Source organism: Dysidea avara, chromosome 14 (genome assembly GCF_963678975.1).
Source record: "Dysidea avara chromosome 14, odDysAvar1.4, whole genome shotgun sequence".
Taxonomy (NCBI): domain Eukaryota; kingdom Metazoa; phylum Porifera; class Demospongiae; order Dictyoceratida; family Dysideidae; genus Dysidea; species Dysidea avara.
In genome coordinates this window covers 1,138,072-1,163,344 of record NC_089285.1, presented here as the reverse complement: position 1 = coordinate 1,163,344, position 25,273 = coordinate 1,138,072, and the positions used below count along the sequence as shown (strand labels likewise).

Below are 25,273 nucleotides of genomic sequence, written 5' to 3'. Positions count from 1 at the left end.
TAAGGATTGCACAACAAGTTCGCTTTGACTCTAAGCCATTAGCAATTGGGATGTGTTACTGTTGCGGCAGTATACTTTGGTCCAGAGTAGATAATAGTCATACCAACCTAGTAGACATCAAGTTAACAGAGGGACAAATACCAGCAGTAGCATACCATCATAAAAGTGGTAAAATGTATGCATGTGCTGTATGCAAAACATTAAAATGCCCTTCAGAATTTGAATTTCATGTTGGAAAATATGAAGGCATAGATATAGAAGAATGGGATATGAGATTTCCTGAAGTCATATTGAATTTAAAAAATCTAGTAGAGCATTGTCAGATAGCGTTATGTGGAATCTTTTCTACAACGGTGAAAGACGCCAAAAGGCACCAGTGGCGTCACATTCAAGGAGAGGTAAATGCGTTACACAAGCTAGATAGACACTATTATGGATTGTTTGGATTTTTATTAATAAACGAAGACTTAGGTGAAGTTTGTAAAGTATCCAGAAGCATATGAAAGAATCAGACTGGCTTTACATTGGCTTAAAAAGAATAATCATCTATACCAAGACTTCCTAGCACGCTTCGAAACCCTTTACAGATATGTTAGACAGGAAATTGTAAATCCAGATGTTTAAAGCTTGACCAGAATAAAATATTAGACAGTGAAGCAATAGGTTTGGCATTTCCTGTTGACTTGGAATATTTTGAACAATACTCACCATTGTATGGTGAGATGGACATTGCCGGTATACAAAATCCAAAGTCACACCTAACTGATAAGGTACAAGATAACATTGAGCAGCTAAGGGAAACCACCAGTGTACAGTATGGACAAAAATATTTGTTAGAAAAAACATTTCCACACCTTTTCCCATATGGAAAAGGCGGGTGGTTTTACAAGTGTGTCCACGGGCTATCACATTTTACTAAAACTAAGTTGATGGACTGTAGAGGTTATTTTTCAAACGAGACTGCCTATTTGTACCCTATAATCTTGAAATTCTTCTATTTTGGGGAGCTTCAATGAATATACGTGTGTCAAAGCATGGGTTTGAAATGTATCTAGCCAAATACGTTTCTAAACCTGAACCAAGTTTTCAGGTTAATTTGTCTGAAAATGCAAGCGATCCAGAAAAGTATTTGCGTACCAGAGTGGTAGGGTCTTGTGAAGCAATAGATGTCCAATTGGGTTTTAACCAGTATCATATAAGCAGAATTTCTGCCAACTGAATTAAGGCCAAAACAAAAATTTTTAAAGAATAAAGCAACACTTGCTTTCCTGCCTGCTAATTCAGTTGATGTGTACCAAAAGTCTAAATTTCAAGCTTATATGGAGAGAAACGACAAATTGTGTGATATAACATATCCAATGTATTTTCAGTGGTGGCGCAAAGCAAATGCTGGGGAGCAGAGTAAAGGTGAAAATTGTGTAAAGAAGGGTGTGGCACCTAGTGTAGGATACAAGGGAATAGATGAGTTTGACGAATTGATATTGTCTATGCAAAACAGAAGTGATCTTATGGTTGAGCTTAGTGCTAAATTGGATAATTTAAATAGTAGTGATAGCAGCGTGACTTCTGGAATAGTCATAGTCCTAGGTAATGTACTAAGTGATGATATCCTAGGAGTGTGTAAAAAACATTTAGCAGAAAATGGGTACGGTGACATTTTGTGTGATAGTGTCAGTGATGATGACATCACCAAAGCCACCACTTTAATAAATAATGCTGAATTGTTAGATGATGAATTTGTAGCTAAATTTAAAGTAAAATTACATTCACTTCACAAAAAGTTATTGATGTGTAATGAAGAAAACGAAATCACTGTAACTGCATTGTACATAATGTTACAAGCTCACCCTCCTGGCTCTATGTTAATGGATACTGATGGCAATTATTGGATACGACGAGCACGTGTATGCGTTACTCGGCACAGATTTATTTCCTTAGATGATCAAGAAGCATTTTATGAAAAAAAAATTTACCATTAACTTCAAATGATAATATAGTGTCTGATCCACCTTCGTCTTGGATTAAAGCAGCAATGGTAGCTGGGCTAGTAGATGAAAGTCACGATGCAAAGGCTAATTTAATGGATGCTGTCAACCGTGGCTTCTCATTCGACAATATTAAATCAATTGTCAACCTGTATGTAGGGCATAGGTTCCTTGATGAAGGTGATGCAGATGTGTTTCTATCAACAATACCTATTGGTTCAATAAATAATGAAGAAACTAAAGAAGTGACAGACCAGTTGTTAGATGATGGCGAGGGTAAATGCTTGCTTCCTCCACCTCATGCACCTCTAGAAGACTATATGAGCAAATTTACACCATCCCAAAAACGTGCATTTGAGCATTTAAGAAGTGGAATGCAAAGTAATTACACAAGTATTGGCTGCACTGGTAGGTGCTGCAGGCTGTGGTAAGTCTTTCCTTATGGGTGCTGTTGTAGAACACTTACGGCAATGTAATATGGTAGTAACCAAACTGGCTCCAAGTGGCGTGGCGGCTGGTTTAATTCACGGAAAAACAATACATAATTTCTTTAGGTTAGATATTACCGGTAAAACGTCACTCCAAAATGGAACAGTTGATGCAACTGCACTTAGAAAGACTGACGTAATAATTTGTGATGAGTTTGGAATGATAGATTGCAAAATTTTTTAAACAATGGAACATCTTTGTAGGCGCTTTTCTACAAAGGATGGACGTTATAAACCATGGGGTGGACGTCATATACTATTGTTTGGCGATCCTGCACAATTGCCACCTGTTTCAAACAGATATATTTAACACAAAATTGTGGTCTCACTTTAGTATTTTGCAACTAAGAGAAATAGTCAGAAGTAAGGACACACAATTAAGTTCCATACTGACTAAAATTAGGAAGGGAGAATGTGACGAAACGGTCAGTTCTGTGTTAAAAAGTCGCCTGAGAGATGTTGATATTAATGCAGTGGACTTGACCCGAACTGTTATAATATGCTCCAAGCGTAAAGAGGTAGACTTAATCAATGAGGAGTGTCTAAAACGAATAGATGGTGAGACACATGAATACGAGGCCAACGATACAGATAGTAATGGTCAGCCATTGAGAGAGGCAGACAAACAAAGATTACAAAGAGGTTCCATGCACCTACCTGATAGAATTAGTTTAAAGAAAGGTTGTCGCATAGTGCTGAGACGTAACTTACAAGTATCACAAGGTTGGGTAAATGGAGCATTATGTGAGGTGTTGGACATGACTCCTAATTGTATATTAGTGTGCAAACTAGGAAATCCTGATAGCATGTACCCTGTTGCAAGAACCAGACAGAGAATAGACATTAAAGGTGCATCGTATTCAATACTACGATCACAGTTTCCAGTACAGTTAACTTATGCAGTAACTGTGCATCGTGTACAGGGCTTAACAGTAGACAGTGCTATCGTAACTTTAAATAACAATTTCTTTGCTTCTGGTCAAGCCTATGTTGCACTCAGTAGAGTAAGGAAACTTGAGGATTTAACCCTATGGGATTTTTCACCCAGTGCCATAAAAATAGCACCTTACTATAGACAATTACTAGAATGGTGCGACTGTTTCGACCAAATCAGACCAACAGCATATGATGGGCCACCTGTAAGATACCCAGATAGACAGCATGATGATATTAGCTGTGCCACGGTGGAAGGCAATATGGAGGCTGCTTTGGATGCAATGTATCAGGCATGTGAAGCTGCTACCATGCTTCATGCAAATGCAAATTTAACTGCCGAGCAGCCTCGAAAAGCTGATAACTCTAATAGTGTGCCATCTTCTGAATCAGCTATTAATCAGAATAAGAAAAAGAAAGTAAGAGTTACCATAGCTAAAACTAACAACAAAGGTAAAGGAAAAAGAGTTAAACAGGCAAAAAAGGCAACTGCAAAATCTGTGGATGTATCCACCAGAAAAAGAAATCGTGTTCCAGACAAGTCCACAAAAGGGGTTAAGAAAACTAAAATTTGTAAAGATTGTGTGATCACTGATGTTGAAAACGTTATAGGCCCTAATAGGATAACCTGGCCAGAATATCGGTATTATCAAATTGACCAAGCATGGCAGGAGAATGCTTGTTTAAGGACAGGTGTGCATCTTACAAGTGCCAACGAATTTCAACCAGGTGGCCCACATGTAATTTTAACACGACCTGACTTGAATTCACTAGTCAATGTCCAGGCTGATGGTAATTGTCTCTTCCGCGTATTGGCATGCGTTGTAACGGGGAGTGAATCACAACACATGCAAATGCGCAATGCAATAGTTAGTTACATGTATTCCATTGAGAACTTAGTAGTTGGTCATGATTCAGAAGGACATGCCAATTATTTACAACCATTGCGTTGTTCCACAGTTGAACAATATGTCAACCAAAGTAGCATGCTGACAAACGGAACTTGGGGTTCCGAATTCGAAATAATGATTTTTCTCATATGTTGAATACTAATGTATTTAGTTTTGATGCAAGTAGTAATACCTGGAGTGTATTCTGTGCAGCCAACATTGATAGAGATAGACGCAGAAACTACCATTCTATGAGTATTTATATTTACTTCAGACACTCTCATTTCTACGTTGTGTCATCAGTAAGGAGAGTGTAGCCTTGTGGTAATTTTCTTGTATTCTTTCAAAGTTAATATTGTTTGCAGAATATATATATAGCCTGAAGGATGTGTGTGCTGAGTCAGCTACAAGTGCAGTATTACTGTGCATATACATTTGGCACCATATGGTGGATATTCAGCCAAAATGCTCATTTTTGTGAGTATAAAGATGGTCATGATATGCAGAGATGCCAAGGTTTGATGAAGCCTAGGAGTGAGACAATCACTGGGTATCTACTAGTATCTACATAGATGTATATACCTCAGTGCTGCTGCAATCATGCATTAGCGACAGTGACAGTGATACACAAGTCCACACATTATAAATAGGTGGGATCTGTATCAACCCTGTACGATGTGTGCATTTTATACATTACTCAAATACACACTGAAAAAAAATCAATATTAGCTACTTCCTGTTGTGAGCTAATTGTATGTCGTTAACACTGAATCCAAGCTAAATTTGTCACTTAGGTCTGGTATGCTCTTTGTTATACTCCCACGTCACCTTTCCTGCTCTTTGAACAACAGAAGCTGGAGGATTATACCTGTGACAAGGCTCATCTGTTACCAACTTTACAGAAAGCAAGCTTGGTAATGTTTTGTCTAGAGCAAGGTTTGGTCGAAAAGGTGTCTTGTTTTTCCTTATCATTGAAAACACCCTTTCCTCTCCAGCATTTGAATGTGCAATACACAATACCAGTTTGGCAATTTTGGATAGCATGTTGAATTTCAAGCGACCATCTGCAGATTTAATTGTAGCAATATGATGCCATATTACATCCATACGGTAATGCCTGTGCTCTTCTTCATCATCGTTTACTATCAGTGCTTTCTGCCAAACTATCTGTGGGATGTCTTCTGGATTCAACAGCTGGTACTGTACAAATTCTTCCCCAAGCCTTGATATTTGTGTGGGTGTTGAAAATGGTAAAAGGTTATCATACCTAAAATTTTCCAGTATTAAAACATTCTGCTATGTCAATATATGTCATACCTAGTCACAAAATATTCGGCTTGAATTGGATTGGATTCGAGCCTTTTCTCAAAATTTACAAATGAAGCACTCTTAAGTAATTCATCATCAAGTGGAAGATGTTCAAGACTATAAGCTACTGCTCTTTTGAAAAACTGCCTTACTGCTGTGTAGAATTTTCTACGAGTTGTCTCAGGGATGGATCCATTATCAATGAGCTGCTTAACTTTCCGGTGAGTCACATACCCAATCTGTAAGTCGGAATCTATACAAAAAGCGAAAGCCACATTTGGTTGGCCACACATATTGTAGACAAATAAAATTCACACCTTCTAGTTGGTTAGTGAAATTTGTAAAGTTTACTTCATTCAGCCTTTTATCCTTTAAAGCCAGCACTTTTACAAATTTTGACATTAGCAGCAGAACAAACTCTTTCATCTAAAAACACCACTCGCAACAATACTAAAAGGAATCATTTCTACCTTATCGTGTGCAATCACAATAATTGGATCATCACGTTGAAGTAGACGGTTTAATCTTCCAAAATATTCCAGTACGTGGTTGTAAAAGAATAGGTAAACTTCAGTCATTTCATCACTAAATGCTTTTTGCAGCCGTTTAAACCGTACAGAACTCTCATCTATAAAATATTATTTGATTAAAGTCAAAATTGCATGTTCATTGTACGTACCTTTGGAAAGAAAATAAGACTTCAATGCAGAATATTGTAGAAGCGCTCTTTCCACAGCTGTCTGTAAACTAAGCCATCTCACACTAATGTGTTTAATAGCTTTCCTGTATGCCACATTGCAAAACTCCGCAAAATCTATATATACACAGGTTGATAAATCAATACAATTTTGCACAAATTAGTAGGATATAATTATAAATACCTGCAAGTTCAGCCTTCCTCTTTGTACTGTGGTCAAAGTAGTAAAACAGATCAACCAAAAAAATCATCAACATTAAATCCAACACCCTATACATATTATATTATTTTTGCATTACCAATGTATAATCATACCTCCGCAAATATTTGGCTAGCCTTTTGTGCTGTATTGTGAATAATGTGACATGGACAGCCCATTATATACACCTTAGGATATTTCGCAGTCGCCCTTGTACTAATACTGTTGTGCCTTCCCATATTCACTGATGTATTGTCAACAGACACGCAAATACAATTGGACCAAACGATTCCACGTGAAACAAGTGCTGAGTCCATTGCACTAAAAATGTTGGCTGCAGTTCCAGAGCTGGTTCCTGATGTTAAACACATATCCAGTAGCCTGGTAGTCACAAAGCCGGTGATAGAATCATATGTCCGCACAGTGACCGGATTCATCTTGTGCAACCCAGTGTCATTCGATCCATCTACTGCCAATGAAAATGGCTCATTCTTCATCTGCGCCACCAATAAGCTTTCAAAGTGTGGCTGTAAGGCTTTGTTGAGAATGCACATCGTTTTTGTTCTAGCCGAGGAGAATCCTTTAGCAATATCAGAGTCCGGAAATATATCTCGAAAAAGTGGAGAAAGATGATCCATTGCACTCAGAGGAATATTATGATGAGCTATGAAAACAGCTGTTTTCACTTCTGCTCGCTTTATCTGTAAAGACAAGTGTTGTAATAATGCAATAGCTATAGGTACAGCGCACCTGTGTGCTTATTGCAGAACACAGTGGAACAAATCCCATACTGTCCAACCTACTACTTCCTTCCAGTGATTTCACACTAGTAACATGATTACTGCTCTTCTCGTGCCTCTTGACATCAGAAATACCTCAGTGTCTACAGCTTACATCCTTGTGGCATACTTTGCAATAAAAACTATAAGTTTTATCATGCTTCCCACGTGATATAAATGGGAAATTGGATTCCCAGTCACAGTTCCGTAAACAGCTGCACTGCACATTGCTCTGGGTCTCTTTTCCTTGGGGGGAGTTCCAAACTCACGGTCTTCACTATCAGAATCACTCTCTGCATCACTTTGAATCACACAATCTGAATCATTCTGGTCCGCACCATCCTCCATGGCAAGATTCGTGGCTGTATTTATACTGCTACACGACGAACAATCCACAACACGCTGCGATATTCCCGCGCAATTGGTAGGCTCCCGCATGATAAAATAGCCTATGAAAGCCATTGAAATTTAATCATATTTGGGGCGCCCAATGGTACTATTTTTGTCCCCAAGTTATAAACGTGTCAAGAATTATTTTTCCAAGTTGGATCAGTGGATGCAATCCTCGATCTGATCATACTTTAGCTTCTAGTTATACTGTGAGCTATGTGGTTGGAGTAAGGACTGGTGGATGATGTTACTGATTGTTTTCATATGAGTGAGACTCTCTGCTGCATGCGTGTGAGCGTGAGATCATGTCCAAATGTGTGAGACTCACGCCTATTGCGTGAGACTTGGTATGTCTGGATATGAGTGGGAAGGTGGTGGGAATAGCAAAGCAAAGAGAGTTGGCTATAATGTAAGTAACTTAATAATGTATCTATTACTGTATGTACTTTTAACTTCTCTTGCAGAATTTATATACGTGTTAGCAATCTTGTTAACACCAAATTAACAACACTTGCTAACATTACTTATTAGCAACTATAGTGCAAGTCATCAAGAATGTCCAAATATTTATCGCACAGTAATCGCACTCACCAAGAATCGGTAACTCTATCTTTCTCGCGAGTCGTAGGTGCTACTGTGATGAAGTCACATATCAATTTTGACGTCAATTGAGCAAATGGTTGCTAATGTATCACCTGTTTAATTTTAGCCAATCAGATCGCAAGCGGCGTCTTTGATATTTGTGGTTGCCATAGCACAACCATGCGCATTGCATCACAACAATAAATATTTCCATAGATCGTATATTCTTCGTACCCGGGATTGGAATCTACCAGCTTTTCACACTTTACTCCGCACCCCGACCACAACTCGGACCACGAAGCAGCCTTACTAGTTTCTTACCACAATCGATTGTATCTTAGTGCACGTGTGGAGGTAAGACTCGAGTTTCTATGGCACGTTCTGTGGCGTTTGGCCCCTTTACCAGTTCGTGTGTACAGGAGCCGACACAGTACGTCCACATTTGTGTTTTGCACTGTATCTAGAGCTGTGTGTAATTGTTATTTTTTTGTTATTATTATTTTAGTAACCCCTTGATTGCTGCCAGTCACAGTGAAGTGCACAATGCTATTTCCAATATTATGAAAGACCCATTATTTTCCATACCAACTGCTGAAGCACGGGAATGTCTTGAAGCTGTGAGGTGTCTGGTGGTGTTTTTTGTTCAGCCAATTGAGCCTGCCAAAGGCTTTTGTCGGTGGTTAGTCACTTCCTTGATGGCAATTGTGGACAAGAGCAAGCATGCTACTACCAGAGTAGACAAAGAAAAGTTGTGGATTGGATATCATCAGCTTACAAGCTCACTCCCATTCAATGACAAATGGAAGCGTTTTTTAATGCAAGTTAAGGTGCAGGCCACACCTCTTTTGTACCAACATATTACGGATCAAGTTTTTGAATCTATCATAAAGAGATCTTTCACCGTACCAGTCACAGAGCCGACTGATGATGATAATGCAAGTGAGCTCACTCACCAAGATGAAAATGTTATACGTTATGTTGGTGGATACGTCATACATCACCTGAAGAAGGACCGCAATAATGCCACCCTTGTTCCCATACTTGAGAAGTTAGTTGACAAGCAGGGGCAATCTGGATTTGACCCTACACGAATGTGGATCAATGTTCTTAACCGAGGTGGGCTTACAAGGATTACTGATCTAGCATATCAATGTTTTTGTGACATAGAAATGGCTACTAGAAAATACCTTCGAGCTGACAAAACTAGAGATATGAATGAAACATTTAAGAAGAAGATCGCAACTTCTATTTTAAGTGATGAGGACCTACTGTTTGACTGGCAATTGGCTGTGGGATTGGTTGACCAAAGTAAATCTGACAAATGCCTAACTAAGATCATTGACAAATGGATCGTGATCCGCGGATTCTCTTTCGCTAAGTCAATGATGGAGATGTACAAACAGTCATCAAAAAAGGGAACAGACAAATCTAAACCTTTGCGAAGTAAACTTTTTACAGATGAGATGTAAATTTTAATGTAATTCAATAATGAGATGTAAATTTTAATGTAATTCAATAATGTGTTGAAAATGAAAGCAACCATGAAATATTTACAACAATAATAATTTTTTAAAGTAAAGTGTTCTGCATGTACAGTGTATTTAATCAGAATAATGACGGCGTCTTTTCTTTAAGGGTTTGTTTAAGTCTACCATTTCCAAATCATATGCCTTCCTCTTTGTTCCCCGACAATTTCCAGTAATCGTGTCAACTTTAATAGAATCGATCACTCTTAGTGACTGTGTGTTGCACAAGAACTCATGAACTTTTGGATTGTCATTTGTTCTACCCTTTTGACGCTGACACCCGAAGAACTTCTCCAAGGCATCTTGACTTAGCTTCTCACTTAAAAAGCAAGTTACACCAGGAATAGAAAAAAGAAATGGTATCAATTCCAATAGAGAGTGCACTACAAATACAACAAATAAAAAAAATTCATCAATATTTAGCCCATACCTGTAATTCTAATTCCATTAAGTGTAACATCACTTAGCATCATTTGCCGTCTCTCAGCTGCATCAAACGGTCCCCTTCTTTTATCAACGCTCTTCTTCCAGTGATTTAAATAACCAAGAATTTCCTTAAGAAACTAAAATATATCATTTGCATGTTAGTGTTTTACTAGAGGTATTGCTTTACCTTCATTCTAAAATCTCCAGGCCCCCTGATGGGATCTTGAAAAGGCTTTCTGTTGTGTTTCCCTTGACAAAACGACGAGACGTTCAACATGTCAAATAACTTATCCATTTTGTCAATGAAATAAGCTGTTTCGTAAGCATCCTCATTACCCGAGAAGTACAATGCCTTAGCAACTGACTCACTGAGTACCTGTTCAAACAAATAGTGTATTTAAGTAATGTTCATTTAGGAAATGTATACATTTGCAAAACTTTTACATTGATTATACATCACAAGACAATTTGTACTGGTAAAATTCATGTTATTTTCTATATGCGATTTCCCTTTGTGTTAAATGCTTATTAAGCACATATTAATTTCAAGAAAGTCAAGCATTATTATAGTATGTAGACTCACCTGTGCTGCTAAATCAACTCTCATCTTAGAAAAGTTGGTGAGGTATATGTGTTCGTACTTGATTTTTGGTACCAATGACAAGCCAGGTGTGGTAGTGATAGCCCCTGTATTCCTCTTATATAAATCCACAATCAAATTCCAGTCAATCTTGTGACCGCAACACTACATATAGCAAACAATGCATGTAATAAAATAAACATAACAACCTTGTATAAAGCACATACCCACAGCTTTCCTCTAGCAAAGCAATTTCGAATGGTTTTGATGAGATGTGGCGGATCTGAAATAAAAAATATTTCCCGCCGCTCTGAAGTGTAGACATTAACTGTCTTGTAAGAAAGGGCACTGTCAGAATTATGCATCGAAAACATTTTTCGATTATCAGAAGCCCCATCACACGTAACAGTAACCACAGTCAAGCCAAGCATTGTCAACCGTCTGATAGCCTCACGAACCAGAGGAAAGATGTCAGCACCCTTTGTACTGACAGCAGGGAATTGGACATAAGGAAACTTCATGCTTGTAAACAAGCCCCGAATCATAAACACAAGCATGCACTTGCTCAGTGGTCTAGGGGTGGCACCAGTTTTGTCAAAATGATCCTCATATTCTGATAACAAGTTGTTCACTTCACCAAGATCTGAATAACCAACTAAATTGCCAGTGTGCTTGTCGAAATACAAACCTTCTTTAATATGCATCTCGTCCAACACCAAGCCGACATATTTAGCTAGGTGCTTTGGTCTTTGCTGAGCAACAACATCCAGCAGCTCTAAATCTGTTTCAACAGAAAAGCCAGGCTTTGAGGATGACGCGTGTCGATAGTCTCTTAGTGTTCTGTCTGAAGGTAACTTGAGGACCCCAGAGTTTCGCAACGTTGAATAACACCCACTAGATTTGTGATGTAAGTAAAGACACCACCTTATTACAGCTGGGTGCCACCTCATGCCTTTTGCACCTTTGACTGATGCAGCCTTCAACTGCTGCTCCCAGAAAATTGATGAGAAACTTTCTCCAGAATTTTCTTTCGTGTTTGGCTGAGCATTTGCTATAGTCAATAGCCCTCTGTGGGTTGTGGAGTCCACATCAACAGAATCTTTCTCTATCATTTTATCCAACTTTGACTGCAACTCAGATACTTTGTGTTTGCTCACACGATAAGCAGAATGCACATTACGCATTCTGAGATGTTTCTCAGATGTACTCAAATTCTTATATGTAGTGTGGCTATCGACATAACATTTTCTCTGCTTGTCTCCTTCTGTCTGTCGCAAAAGTCTGCTTAGTCCACTTCGTAGAATATTGTCACGAAAATTTCTGCAGTGAGTGCATCGGTTTGATGGTGATGATGGGGAAATTTTCCACAGACAGCGAACGTGTCGTATCGTCTTCTGGTAAGAATCATAATATGCTACCACGTGGTTACCTATCAAAAAAATCAACTGTATACATAAATACATACTGCATGTATGTACCTGTTGCATCCCTGAAAACCCCTTCGTGCTTGTTGACCAGTGGTAAAAATTTCTCGTCAGCATTCCCTTCACACATAATATAAGGCATCTCTTGCTGGCTTGTACCAACTGCTATTGTTGTACTGGTGGTAGCTACAGAATCTGACTGACTTCCACCTGTGCTTTCAATAATGTCAACAGGTTCTGTTTGAGTGGAAGCTTCAGCTGTGAACACACCACTGGTAGATGACTCAAGTTCAGTTGCACAAATGTCTACAAGATCTGTCTGAGTGGATACTTCAGTTGTCAATGTACCACCATTCACAGTATGTTCAGCATCACTCAATAAAGCTGTGCAGGTGGCTTTTTCATTAAGATTACCAAAAGACATCTCCACCCTACTTGTACTAGTATTCTGTTTTGTTCTGCTGCCATCATCAAGATCATCCGTGGCCAAAGGTATTTCAACATCATCGGCACTCCCTGTTTGATCATTTGGGGGCAAATCAACAGTGCTTGTGGCTGTGTTCCGGTCTATACTGCTTTCAGCAATAACATCGTCATTCACCAAAGGTGCCGGAACGCTACTTCCAATGGAAGGCTGTATAGAACTTACAGACTCATAAGTGGTACCTGCAGGTATAGCAACTGGACTTTCTACTAGTTTAGCTTTCTTCCTGGGAGGCAACTCAACAGTGCTTGTGGCTGTATTCCAGTCTCTGCTGGTTTCATCGACATTGTCATCCAAAGGTGTCAGAACGCTACTTCCAGTTTCATCAATACAGCCAGCAGAAGGCTGTGTAGCTAATACGGACTCCTTAGTAGTACCTGCAGGTATAGCAGCTGGATTCTTTGATGGCTTAGTTGATGGTTTAGCCTTCTTCCTGGAATAATTCTTCCGCTGCACAAGATGAAACCTACGACCCATCTTCTTGAGCTCCAGGAATAAACATTTCTGTTTAAAAGCAAAAAAAAAGCATTAAAGTATATAAATCAGGCTGTGCACTAAAATACTGTTTATAAAAATCTTTGTAAAGCACAACACAATTGCAGTAAAGGGTACACAAACCACATGCTGTAAAACTACAAAATAGAGACCTAAAACAAGAATTCGGCATGTTTCGGTCTTTTTAATGGTACAGGGACGCACAACAATGTAAGATACACTAGCGGATATATTTTCATGATTCTACATGCCTCTAATGGCGAGCATTGGGTACACACTCTATTCCAAAAAAAGAAGCACTCATGACTCTTTCGCCACGGCGAAAATCCGACTTTTAAAGTATAGTAATATCATTATGAACACATTTCAACTCGATAACAACGACATATTACCGTAAAGATCACTGTAAGACAGCCCAAACTCCATGAAGAAATGGCATGGTTCCGCGACTAAATGGCGCCATACGTATATTCACGGATATTAATCGTGACACTTTGGTTAGCACGTTAAGGTGTTAAACACAACCGGGGTGAGGATTGTGCTACGCAAGCTATTGAAGTTTCCAATCCCGGGTACGAAGAATATACGATCTATGATATTTCGCACCTTTTGTTGCTTCCTGTCTGTTGTTTGCTCAATTCAACAAGCTGGAAAATGCATATGTCAAGAAAGCGCAAGGTGTCCCTAAGGGAAAGGGCTTCTGAAATGAATAAGCTAAAAGTTGAGAAGCGTTTGAGGTCTGGTGAGGTTTCTTGTGAGGAGGTCAGAGCTGGAACATTGGAAGAGATGAGTGAAGATACCAGAGAAGGCACTAGTGCTGTCGACACCGTTCCATTTGAAGATTTGCCGGCACCTTTAGAAGAAAATAGTAGTGATGAGGAAGCCAATGAAGATGAAGGTTACGAAGGTTCGATTGCTGAAGACGAAATTCACGCTATATTTGAGGACTGGGTTAGTGACATGAAGCGCACAGATAAGCAGAAGGTAACGATGGTAGTTTATGACAGCTACATCCAGAGGTTTGGGTTAACCAAGACAGGAGCTGCAAAGGAAACTGGGCTACTTTTTAGAGTGAATGAGAAGACAATAAGAAGGTGGAGAAAAGATTTTCTGACCAACAGTGGAGAATTTACTGAAGATTCCAGAGGAAGACACTTAGGCCGCCAAAGATAGAAACTTCCATTGGCTAATATAACCTGGCTAATACACTTTGCGATAAACTTTTGACACTGTTAGCGTCGAGTGTAGCTGGACTGGCTTTATTACCTGGTAATACATGTAGGTATGGGATAGCGCATTTAGTATTGTTCTAATGTCGTTTTAGAAATGACTGAATCTGGAGAAGAACTTCTAGATATGGAAGTTTCACTGCCTACCACCAACAGCCATGAACCAAGGACATATGGGCCGCACACCCCTCTGCTGGAAGCGTCTTCCGGGGGCCTCCAACGCAACACAGCCCCCTACTCCACCACCCAACAAAAAGAAACTGCCACCCACTCCTCCACAGCAACCAAGGCCACCTACCCCTCCGCAAGCAAGACCTTTCACTCCTCAACCGCAACATGGGTTAATGAGGCCCCTTACCACCCCACCACAACAACTTCAAAGTTGGAGGGTCACATGACATCAAAATTGGAGGGGCACAGGATATCAAAATTTGAGGGGCACAAGAAAATGGAGGGGCACAGGACATCAAAATTTGAGGGGCACAGGAAATTGGAGGGGCACAGGACATCAAAATTTGAGGGGCACAGGACAATCTCCTCAGCAAAGATGGCGTCAAAGGGGTGGGAGAGGTAGAGGTGGCTTCAGAGGAAGAGGACGTGGCTACAGAGGTGGTAATAGGTATGATATTACAAAATTGAGCAATATAAAAATAATTTTATCTACAGGAGATATAACCCTAATCGCCCCAGTGCAAGAGGCCACCATGACAATCATGAAAGGTTAGTGCATAAACAGTTTAAATGTTTGTGACATGTGCCTCTTTTACAGGCACACATCTACTATTATTTATTGCAACAATTGCAACTATTATTAGCCAATAACATTATGACATCATCTACTATATACTATTAAACTTATTGTTAAAAGAAAATATTATAGAACATACTGTACATGATCTGAATTTACTCAAGGCCAGCAAAGAAAAGGCGACCAATAGATTAGACCAGGTCTCAACATACAATTTGTCACCAATAATCCACAAATATCTCAGTCGTGGATTGTTATTGGTAGTTTCTGCCCCTTGCATGCAGACATGAATCCACTGACAAAATAATTATTATTACGTATAGTCATGGTCTCTTGCACCTATGCTACTCCTTGGGGAATGGTTGGCTTCCATTATTGTGCTTAGAAAATGATATGTAAGCAATTCTTTGTAGTCTGATTAAAATGCCATTTAATTATTCACAAATAAACTAAAATACTCAGTTGGACTAGATTCTGGACTATTATATATGTATTCATCCATGTGCTTAATCTTGCTTGTGGTTATTGTTATTGCCGTTTGTGTTCGAGAGTGATGCACATGTGGTGCTACAGCTGCATGCATCATGTATGGTTTTTTCCTCCAGCTGTTCTTTTTTTACCCATGTGGTTTTTGTTCAGTGGGGTTTTTTTCCCTTGGGGGCAGATTTGGGGTCAGCTGTCTCCAAAATTTAGGCAAAACCGATACTTTATTGTTGCAGACCCTGCTGTAGCATCACACAGGTTTACAGATCACAGGGTAGTTATTAATGTGTTGGGTAGTGTTTCCAGTATCTATGGTGTTTCATAGTTAGCTATGGTGGTGTTTTGTAAATAATTATTTTCAAACAATCATTAAACTCTTGCTTGGTGCACGGCAAGCAAGAGTTTAATGATTGAAAATAATTATTTGCAGTCTTGATTAAACTCACTTTTTCTCTAGTTTGTTAACACCTCACAACCATCCTTACATTTGTACTTTCTATCTTATACAACACTACAGTGAAGTCATACCAAAAATTATACAAGGTCACTTCAGTGGTTTAAATTTACTTTTATTTAGTTTGTTAACACCCCACAGCCATCCTCACATGTGTAATTTCTATATTTTACAACACTACAGTGAAGTCGTACACAGAAAAATTATATAAGGTCACTTCAATGGATTAAACTTACTTTTCTCTAGTTTGTTAACAACCTCACATGTGTAATTTATATCTTGTACAACACTATAGTGAAGTATTACATTGGAAAATGTTTCCTGTAATTCACTGTCTCTTCAATGGATTAAACTCACTTTTCCTTAACATCTCACAACTGTCCTCACGCTTGTAATTTCTATCTTGCAACACTAGCTACAGTGGACTCATACAGTGTAAAAATTTTCCTGTAATTCAATGTCATTTCAATGGAATAAACACTTTTTTCTAGTTTGTTAACAACTCACAACTGTCTACAAATGTGTACATAATCGTCACTATTGGATTAGACTATGTCATAGCATGTGTTGTTCATACAACATGGTCAGGCAATATGGCACTAATATTCTGGTATTAGCACTATGGTATCAGCAACAAAATTTTATGAGCTCTCGAGATACCTTTCTCCACTGTTTATACTCTGAGATACTTTCATCCTTCCTTCGTGTTATAAACCATCACAAATCTGGTTGTTTTCGTTACGGCTTCTTTCTCCTGACATTATCTACCCGGCATCTTGGCATTCCGCACCTGATAGATCATTAGTTTATTTGGGGGTGCTCTGTTCCGTTTTAGGTGATTATATCACACTTCCATTCTAGGTCCTGTTCTGGAGAGTGTGGTGTTCTAGGTCGTACAAATACATAGAGTTTATATCGCAAGAGGTAGGCCTCGCATGAGCAGGAGGTCAAAGTTCCACGATAGATTATAGAGGCGCTTAAATTCAACGTATCTATCACCTAGTTTTATGCGCAGCGCACATAAGACTGGTTGCTATGACGTGAACGAAAAATCGCGGTTAATAAAATAGTTGCTGGACGCTCAAACAGGTTATACAGGTGGGTGCTTAGTAACGTGTGATACATTAGAATTGGTTGCCTGGAACTGAACTGATGTTGCTAGGATGGCATTATTTAGAAAACCGTACTTGGTTATTAAGAGTTGCAGAAACAAACCTGTCGTTTTATTTAACGTTCGGATATTGCTTCACCCAATACCGGTTAGTATTCTGTTCTATACCTTGTAGTTTTGTCTGTGAATTAATTATTTATGACGTCACGTTTGTATTATTCTTATTATTTTGTCCTACTTCTTCTTCTGGTTGTACATTGTTGTCATTCTGATTAATGACTCATGAATTGAATGAACCAAACCCAACAATTGTTACAGACCCTGCTGTAGCATCACACAGGTCTACAAATCACTGACCACATGGCAGTTATTAATGTGTTGGATAGTGTTTCCAGTATCTATGGTGTTTCATAGTTAGTTATGATGGTGTTTTGTAAATAATTATTTTCAAACAGTCATTAAGCTCTTGCTTGGTGCACGGCCAGGGTCTATTGTCACTCCAATAGGCACTGTAGTACAATCTGCAACCATGATCAAAGTTAGTCAAGATCAATGTTGATTTTGACTGTTGCCTTTTACCAAAAAAGTACCTTGACTACCGGTATTCATTCTATTATATTCATGCATTAATTACTCACACAGCTAGAACCATGCTGGGGAAACAGCTTGACTATGGTTCAAATCAACCTTGCTTGTTGACCGTTCATTTAAAATAATTTGCCACTCACATTTATTGTTGATGCGTCTTACCTTTATATACCTGCGAAAACAGTTGACAATATGGTAGTTAACTGGGCAGCAATCTACCCAGTGATGTAATATCCAGGGAAGCCCTGACCATAAATATAGAGTGTACATTCGATGTGATATAGAAGTGTGTTCATTCTGGTGTCTTTTTTGCTGTTGTAGATACTGGGAGCAACACTTGTTCTATTAGTGGTCAACTAAGACCCAAATCCTATATGTTGTGGGCTACACTATCTATAGCTGCACTCCACATTAAATAATATTATCACTGTATGAATATCACAATGCTGGTCCAAAAAGGATATTCCAGGAAGAACACATGATGCATTTCAGCTCTAAATGACATGTACGTTTTGACTTATCTTTTCATTACAATATTGCATAATACTTTAAAGGTTATTTGCATAATATACTGATTTATGTGTAATATTAATAAGTGTTCTACTTTACAAGTTTTCATAATGTGATATACAGTACTGATAGACACGACACGTTACTAATAATAGTTGCAACTGTTACAGTAAATGATCGTAGATGTGTACCTGCAAAAGGCAATGTCCAAACATGGAAATGTTTATGTATTCACTAACCTTTCCTGGTTGTCTTGATGTCTCGTGTAGGGGTTGTGTCTGTTTCCCCTGTAGCTAAAAATTGAAATTTATTGTACGATTATGAATGTCTTATCATACCTATTTCCACCTCTGAAGCCATAGCCTCTCCACGAACCTTGACCTTGACCTCTAAAGCCACCTCGTCCTCGTCCTCGTTGGCGTCGACGTCTCTGTGGTGGAGGACCTGTATGTTGACTTGTAGGTGGTCCTCTGCTCCTTGGAGGTGGTATAGGGGGCCTGCCAGGTGCCACATTGGAGGCACCTACATTTTGTGGTGGTAGCTGAGCTGGAGTGCTCCTAGGTGGTGGAGTGGGTGCCCTTATTACCCTACGCTGCTGAGGTGGGGTTGGTGGCCTTATTACCCTACGTTGAGGCGGGGGAGGTGGTCTTATTACCCTTCGTTGAGGCGGTGTAGGTGCCCTTCTCTTCCTATGTGGTGGTGGAGTAGGTGGCGTTGGTGTAGGTCTCTGGTAATAATTAAATGCGGCTTCTAGCAAAGGTATAGCTCGGGGTGACACATCCATGTCTAAGAGTTCGTCTCCAGACTCAGTCCTATCTAGCCGGCAATAAACAGGTATTATTGTACAAACTTGACGGTAATACGCTATACCTACCAAAGGCACAGGAACGCAGCTAAAAAGGAAACCAGGTATAAGTCGCTTTCCACCAAAACTTTTGACGATGTAGCTGGTTTAGCCAATGGAATTAAACATTGCTTCTCTTGTTGGCGGTACCACCAACATACGTGGTTTGTGAGTGCGGGAAGAAATGCCTGTACATGCAATCACGAGTTAGCTGATCTTAGAAGTCAAAATTCTTTCGTCTGGTATATACCAAAAACTATGATTATGCAAATAGCAAACAGCTAGTACGCTAGAATCAGATGACAGTTGTGGTAAATAACTAGCTTGGAATTCACCTGGGGTCTTCCCTTCAACCCAGCTGCACTAATTAATCCGCAAATATTCTATGACATGCTTTAGACCACAAAGAATGCACTGAAATTTGTGAAAGTCCTGTGTTGAAAAGTAATGAACTGAAAGTCCTACAAATGGAAAAACAAGCATGTAACACTGTCACTTTTGAAGAAGTTCCTTCTCACATTTTTTTCTTTTTTTTGATTGTAGCTACTCTACACAGAAATAAAAAAATACTGTAACTCCAATAGATGAGCTTACTATTTCTGTAATACAATGGTACACCAATGGATTATTAAACTCACCATACTTAACATCTCCCTACACTTGTACATAATTTTCACTGTGTTACTCCAATAGATTAAACTCATTTTTCCTCTAGTTTGTGAACACCTTCACAACCATCCTCGCACATGTAATTTCTATTTTGTACAACACTACAGTGGAGTCCTACAAAGGTAAAATTATACAAGGTCACTTCAATGGATTAAACTCACTTTTCTCTAGTTGCTAACACCTCACAACACGTGTACATCACATCCGCACAAGTCTACACGGTCCTCTATCTTGTACAACACTACAGTGGAGTCTTACTGTTTCCTGTAATTAAATGTCACTTCAATGGCTTTCCCTCTAGTTTGTGAACACCTTCACAACCATCCTCACATGTGTAATTTCTATCTTGTACAACACTACATTGGAGTCCTACAAAGGTAAATTAATACAAGGTCACTTCAATGGATTAAACTCACTTTTCTCTAGTTTGCTAACACCTCACAACACGTGTACATCACGTCCGCACAAGTCTACACGGCTATCTATCTTGTACAACACTACAGTGGAGTCTTGACTCCTGGGGACAACTTCCTAGTTGCAAATCCTCTACTAAAACCCTAAAAACAATTGACTATCCCTGGGGTTTGTTACTCGGAGCTAGTAGGTGGGGATTTGTAATTTTCAGAAGTGAAAATCCTGGCCTTCCCCCCATCTCAGCCCGTATCTGTGGTAGTTGGAGATTACATTGATAGGTCCATTAAACAAACAATATTGTATGGCTATTTGTGCTGCAAATGCCCCTACCCTGGGGATAAGTAACAGTATGAAGGCCTCTACTAATCCTCACCCACTGTCTGACCTGAGGAAGGTAGGTGGGGCGTGACACTGACAGTCAAATAGTGCAAATTTCTAAATAATGCACTCTATACATGAGGTTTTTGCAATGTTTTTGTATAAATCGTCCAAGAACTGTTAAACATTATTCACTCACAAATCGGGAGAATAGGTAGGGGTGTCTATAAACTTCATCATCCTAAACTCTACAATGAAATTGGGGAGACCCGAGAGAGCGGGCTTGTGAATTGAGAAACGTAAATGAACAGTGTTACAAAGGCTTACTTGTTACGAAGTCGAAGGGATGAACACCAGGGTTCAATTCCTTTCTGTGATCTTGGCTTGAACCTACGTCCTCTGCTCAAACATTCTTCTATAAACGCGAACGTTGACTACGCGAATAATTAAACCATAAATGTCTTTAATTTCGATTGTGGGTTTTGCCACGTTATTTGTTAATTAACAAAACCCTCTGGGGACAAAACTCTAATATAGAGAAACAAAAAAGTGTTAATTAAAACGCTAGTGTACAAAACAAATGATTACTAGTGACTAGTAATGAAGTAATCTGGTTTGCAATTAGCTAGCAGTGGCTATCAGACGTGACTGCAGCTGCTCCGATCGAGTCTACAGTTTTCAAGCCAGTGTTGGCCAGTTTAGCTATATTTAGTTCCATTAACATGTCAGTTATAGCCATGCAGTGCTTATGAGCTACTGGTTTCACTGTCCCTAGTAATGATATCGTCTCCACAGTCTGTTCAATACCAAACGTGAACATGATGTTGTAGCTACTGATGCCCGTTATGTACTGAAGCAATGTGCGAGGCAATGTGGTAAAGTCCGCTTCCAATGCAAATTCACTGTAAAGGCATGATAAAGAAGCTTTCTTGTCTTGATACTTAACTGTTGGAGCTCTTGCAGTGTAAATTTTCCATCTGCAAAGTACAACATTGTGTCATAGATCTAAAAGGTTATCTAGGTAGAGTCATCAGTGATGAAAATAATTTCATTTCACAGTAGCTATATAGTTCACAGCCCACGCAGCCCAGTAGACATAATGTTCGCTGTATAAACGAACGTACAATCAAATACAACAAAATTACAGTCTTAAAAGACTTACTCAGCATGACTTAGCTAACTTGGTGACTAACAATGGTAGAGTATATTCTATTTATTTTTTTGCCAATATTTGTATGTTTTGTTAGAGTACTGTAAATCCATCAAACTTCTATTGTAATGAAGCACGGACCAGCTGTCCAGGTATTAGTAATTCTGTGAAGTCCTTTAACTGCTGGAAATGTATATCAAAAAGTACTTTAAAGAATTACGATTGTCCTACTATCCACATCCTCCAGTTTTCACTTCTGTAAATAAATTAATAATGTAAAGTGACCACAACGGACATTAAATATGTTACAAGTTACAGAACTTACATATAGTACAAAGGTTACAGACATCACGTACATGTACGTTACAAATATACAATACATGCCTTAATTGTTACAAATATATTACATACATTATACCAAGAGTTCATAATAATTATATATAGTAGTAGATAGAGTATCCAACACTGCAATAGTCCTTCAAAACATACTGCATTATGAAATTACATCAGTATTACATCATATCTGAATGCTCTAGGATATTTTCAGTAAATTCCAGCATAAGGATTTGTACTTCAAATGTTATAGGCAAAGATAAGACCTTTGAGGCAGTTACCATGTTGTGGTGATAATAAACTATTAGATATAACAATAACGCAGTGTGTTTTGAAGGGCTATTGCAGTATTGGATACTCTCCTGACTACTATGAACTCTTGATTATATACGTGTTACATAATAACATTAGAAATATAATGACATTAGAATCCTATCAATTGGAACTAGCCTATATGACACAGAAACCTTTTTTGTGGTGTAAAGAATGATGCAATCATCTGTTCGGAGTTAATGGCCACACAGAACTGAATATTTGACCACAACTTATACAATTACTTCCTAATTGCACTCAAATCTGTGTAATTACTTTTAAGTATTAAGTGCAGGTCATTTACCAATAAGCTGGGTGGAAGCAGGGGCAGTCCATCTGGCACAAGAAAATATTTGCAGTAAATAAAACGGTGACTGCATGTTCTTAACTGACTGCTCTATTAGAGTATTTTGATCTTTTATGAACTGGAAAGTTGAAGGAACAGAGAAGGTATAGGGGGAATGCTACCCCCTTGGTTTACATTTACATTTACTTACACTGCAGTCTGTGGCTGTATTATAGGTACTATTTTTGTTGTAATAATTGGTTGTGTTTGATCCAAGGTCAATATTTGAATTTTCTATTAAGGAACTGTAGCTAAACCATTTAGACTTCCAGGTGACTTGAGCATGTTATGCAAGAAGGTTTACATTTCAGCATTAATATATCCTACTATACCACTTCACAAAAACGTAATCAATTATGGTTATAGACAGTAGATACAGTGATTGTTTTATTAGAGATTCATGTGTAGTAGTATAATATTTTCGGTAATGTACTTGGTTATGTGTGACCCAAAGTCCTAGTAATAATATAAATAAAAACAAAAATTTAAATAAACAGGGTCCATTAGCATTTGCCTTGGTAAATGTAAACCCTTAGTGGATGCTAAGCCTAAGGGTAACCTTTCAAAGAAAACACTAGCTCTGTAAATACAGTATTGTAACCATGGAACCTGGTTAGAATTACCTCTCCCTGCCATCTAATTTTCTCTTCAGTGTCACAAAGTAACCGGTATGTGCGTTAGCTTCTACAAACACCTCGAGCTTTATGGTGAAGTTAGATTTGGGCTGGTATCAGCCCAAATCTAACTTCATGTCCAATGTATAATGTCCAATGTATAGTACGATGTGGTGCTAATAATGGTCCTGTTAATATTGATGACCAATACAGGCACACAATGGTTTAGACATGTGGAAACCCGGTCAGGTATCAGCTACACTTGCCTCACATTGAGTCGTCGACAAGACTAGCTGTAATCCAACGAGAGGACCAATTCACAAGAGGAACAATTCTGTGCTAAGGTATCTGACCGGATGTGGTGGTGCGTGTCGACTAAAAGTCGTTCTCTCTCACTAGAAATTGTCCCACTAACTGCAGACCAGCCATCGACAGGAGTGATTGTAAGTGTTGATTAATGTGCACATAACACATATCATTTTTAGTTATCGATGAGACTAGCTGTCATCCAGTCAGTGGATTACTTCACTGAGGAGCACATTTGTGCTAAGGTATCAGACTAGATGTAATGGTGTGTGTGTTTGTTTGTGTGCATGTATGTATGTGTGTGTGTGTGTGTGTGTGTGTGTGTAGTGTGTGTGGAATTAAGTAGTTGTCTGTCACTAGAAATTGTCACACTAACAGCAGACCCCCAGAACAATGTGGACAAAGGTATGGCACTGACTGCATTTTTTTTTTGGAAGTGTTGATTAATGTGTGTATAACATCACTGAACATGAATTCCATGTCCAATGTATAGTACAATGTTAGATACTGAAGTGGAATTGCACTTAACAATGCAGACACTGAATATGATTCTTTCACCAGTAGCAATGAAGATACTCTGGGACAACCTGTATGCCTTTACTTTGATGAATAAGACATGCTTATAACTTAGTAGTGCTTTTTCAGAAGGATGATAGCTTCAATCATGGGGCTCATTCTGCTACATTACATTCTGTAACTAATTATAGAGATGGTGAAGACAAGGTTTTATATGAAAGATTTATAAACAAATGTCAAAGGACATACAGATTAAAGCATTGTAAACTTCGATACCAAGGTCTTTATAGATACGTACATATGTAAATTTTGCATGCAATCTCAATACTTTTTCAGATAAAATGTATCAAATATGTATGCTGGCTTGTTTTTTACTGCACTTTTTAGTAGGTTCTCACAAAAATATATTGACCAACCTCACAATATCATCTTAACGTTGGTAGCAGAAGCTTTTTGACAGAATCTACAATTGTAGACAACCCAGCATCTGTCATTTCTTTTTCAACTTCCTGGCAAATCCTTCTAGGCTTGTGTAAGACCTGAACAAATATCAAATCTCTCACAACAACTCGATAATGTTTATAAATACCAGACTCAATAATGTACAGTGTTTACATGGTTTTATATGGTACATGATGTAATGTTATGATGTCATACAGTTGTAATGATTGTGTCACATGTGTATAAGTTCCCAATTACGAGCATTTGAAGAAGAGAGCAGTTAAACCATTCAACTAAGCCATCTCCAGCAAAGTGATATGTACTAGTAATAGCATGGGTAGCAGTGAAATTTGGGATAAATATCACGAGTGTTGTATTGGAAATTTACCATTTCCGATACAACAAGAGTGGTATTTATCCCAAATTTCACTGCTACTCATGCTATTCCCAGTTAATACCATACTCGCTACATATGCGCATGCTGTGCATTAGCTTTGCTATGTACGCAATTTGTCACTATGTACTAAACACGCGTCGACATTAATTGGCGCTACATTGTTAACATAAATTCTAGCCAATGAAATTGCAATTACAACTTTTTCACTGCTGTCAGTGAAATACGGGATAAATTTCACTGCTACTATTGAGACTTTTGTACGGGCAGTGAAACAGGTATGGTATTAGCAGTTGTACGTGTCTTT

At 38.6% G+C, this 25,273-nt stretch overlaps 2 protein-coding genes across 6 annotated transcripts; one reads left to right on the top strand and one right to left on the bottom strand.

Moving 5' to 3' along the window:
* The first annotated feature begins 8,467 nt into the window (after positions 1–8,467).
* Positions 8,468–9,837, top strand: LOC136244373 (uncharacterized). 2 transcript variants are annotated; one of them, XM_066035942.1, is made up of 3 exons: positions 8,468–8,681; positions 8,757–9,367; positions 9,419–9,837. In XM_066035942.1, exons 1-3 carry the CDS (start codon positions 8,623–8,625, stop codon positions 9,718–9,720), a joined length of 972 nt encoding a protein of 323 aa, XP_065892014.1. In that variant the 5' UTR covers positions 8,468–8,622; the 3' UTR covers positions 9,721–9,837. The 2 variants fall into 2 exon arrangements, with proteins under 2 accessions (XP_065892014.1, XP_065892013.1); XM_066035941.1 differs by having other exon boundaries at positions 8,757–9,835.
* Positions 9,838–18,290: 8,453 nt separating this feature from the next.
* Positions 18,291–21,523, bottom strand: LOC136244531 (actin nucleation-promoting factor WASL-like). Of its 4 annotated transcripts, XM_066036110.1 has the most exons (9): positions 20,882–21,523; positions 20,239–20,379; positions 20,153–20,191; positions 19,984–20,086; positions 19,792–19,936; positions 19,672–19,701; positions 18,648–19,614; positions 18,549–18,602; positions 18,291–18,500 (listed from the first exon to the last, which is right to left on the bottom strand). In XM_066036110.1, exons 7-9 carry the CDS (start codon positions 19,091–19,093, stop codon positions 18,455–18,457), a joined length of 546 nt encoding a protein of 181 aa, XP_065892182.1. In that variant the 5' UTR covers positions 19,094–19,614; positions 19,672–19,701; positions 19,792–19,936; positions 19,984–20,086; positions 20,153–20,191; positions 20,239–20,379; positions 20,882–21,523; the 3' UTR covers positions 18,291–18,454. The 4 variants fall into 4 exon arrangements, with proteins under 4 accessions (XP_065892182.1, XP_065892179.1, XP_065892181.1 ...); XM_066036107.1 differs by having other exon boundaries at positions 18,648–19,701; positions 20,239–20,339; XM_066036109.1 differs by lacking the exon at positions 20,239–20,379 and having other exon boundaries at positions 18,648–19,701.
* Between the last annotated feature and the right edge of the window lie 3,750 nt (positions 21,524–25,273).

What these genes read in the sequence shown, in the direction of transcription:
- LOC136244373 (XM_066035941.1), top strand. Translation starts at nt 8,623, where the DNA reads ATGGCACGTTCTGTGGCGTTTGGCCCCTTTACCAGTTCGTGTGTACAG. An exon ending in TGTGTACAGGAGCCGACACA is followed by an intron (nt 8,682 to 8,756) that starts GTACGTCCACAT and finishes TTATTATTTTAG; the next exon opens with TAACCCCTTGATTGCTGCCA.
- LOC136244531 (XM_066036110.1), bottom strand. Translation starts at nt 19,093, where the DNA reads ATGGATGTGTCACCCCGAGCTATACCTTTGCTAGAAGCCGCATTTAAT. An exon ending in GGCTTCAGAGGTGGAAATAG is followed by an intron (nt 18,603 to 18,647) that starts GTATGATAAGAC and finishes TTCAATTTTTAG; the next exon opens with CTACAGGGGAAACAGACACA. An exon ending in CATCAAGACAACCAGGAAAG is followed by an intron (nt 18,501 to 18,548) that starts GTTAGTGAATAC and finishes TGCCTTTTGCAG; the next exon opens with GTACACATCTACGATCATTT.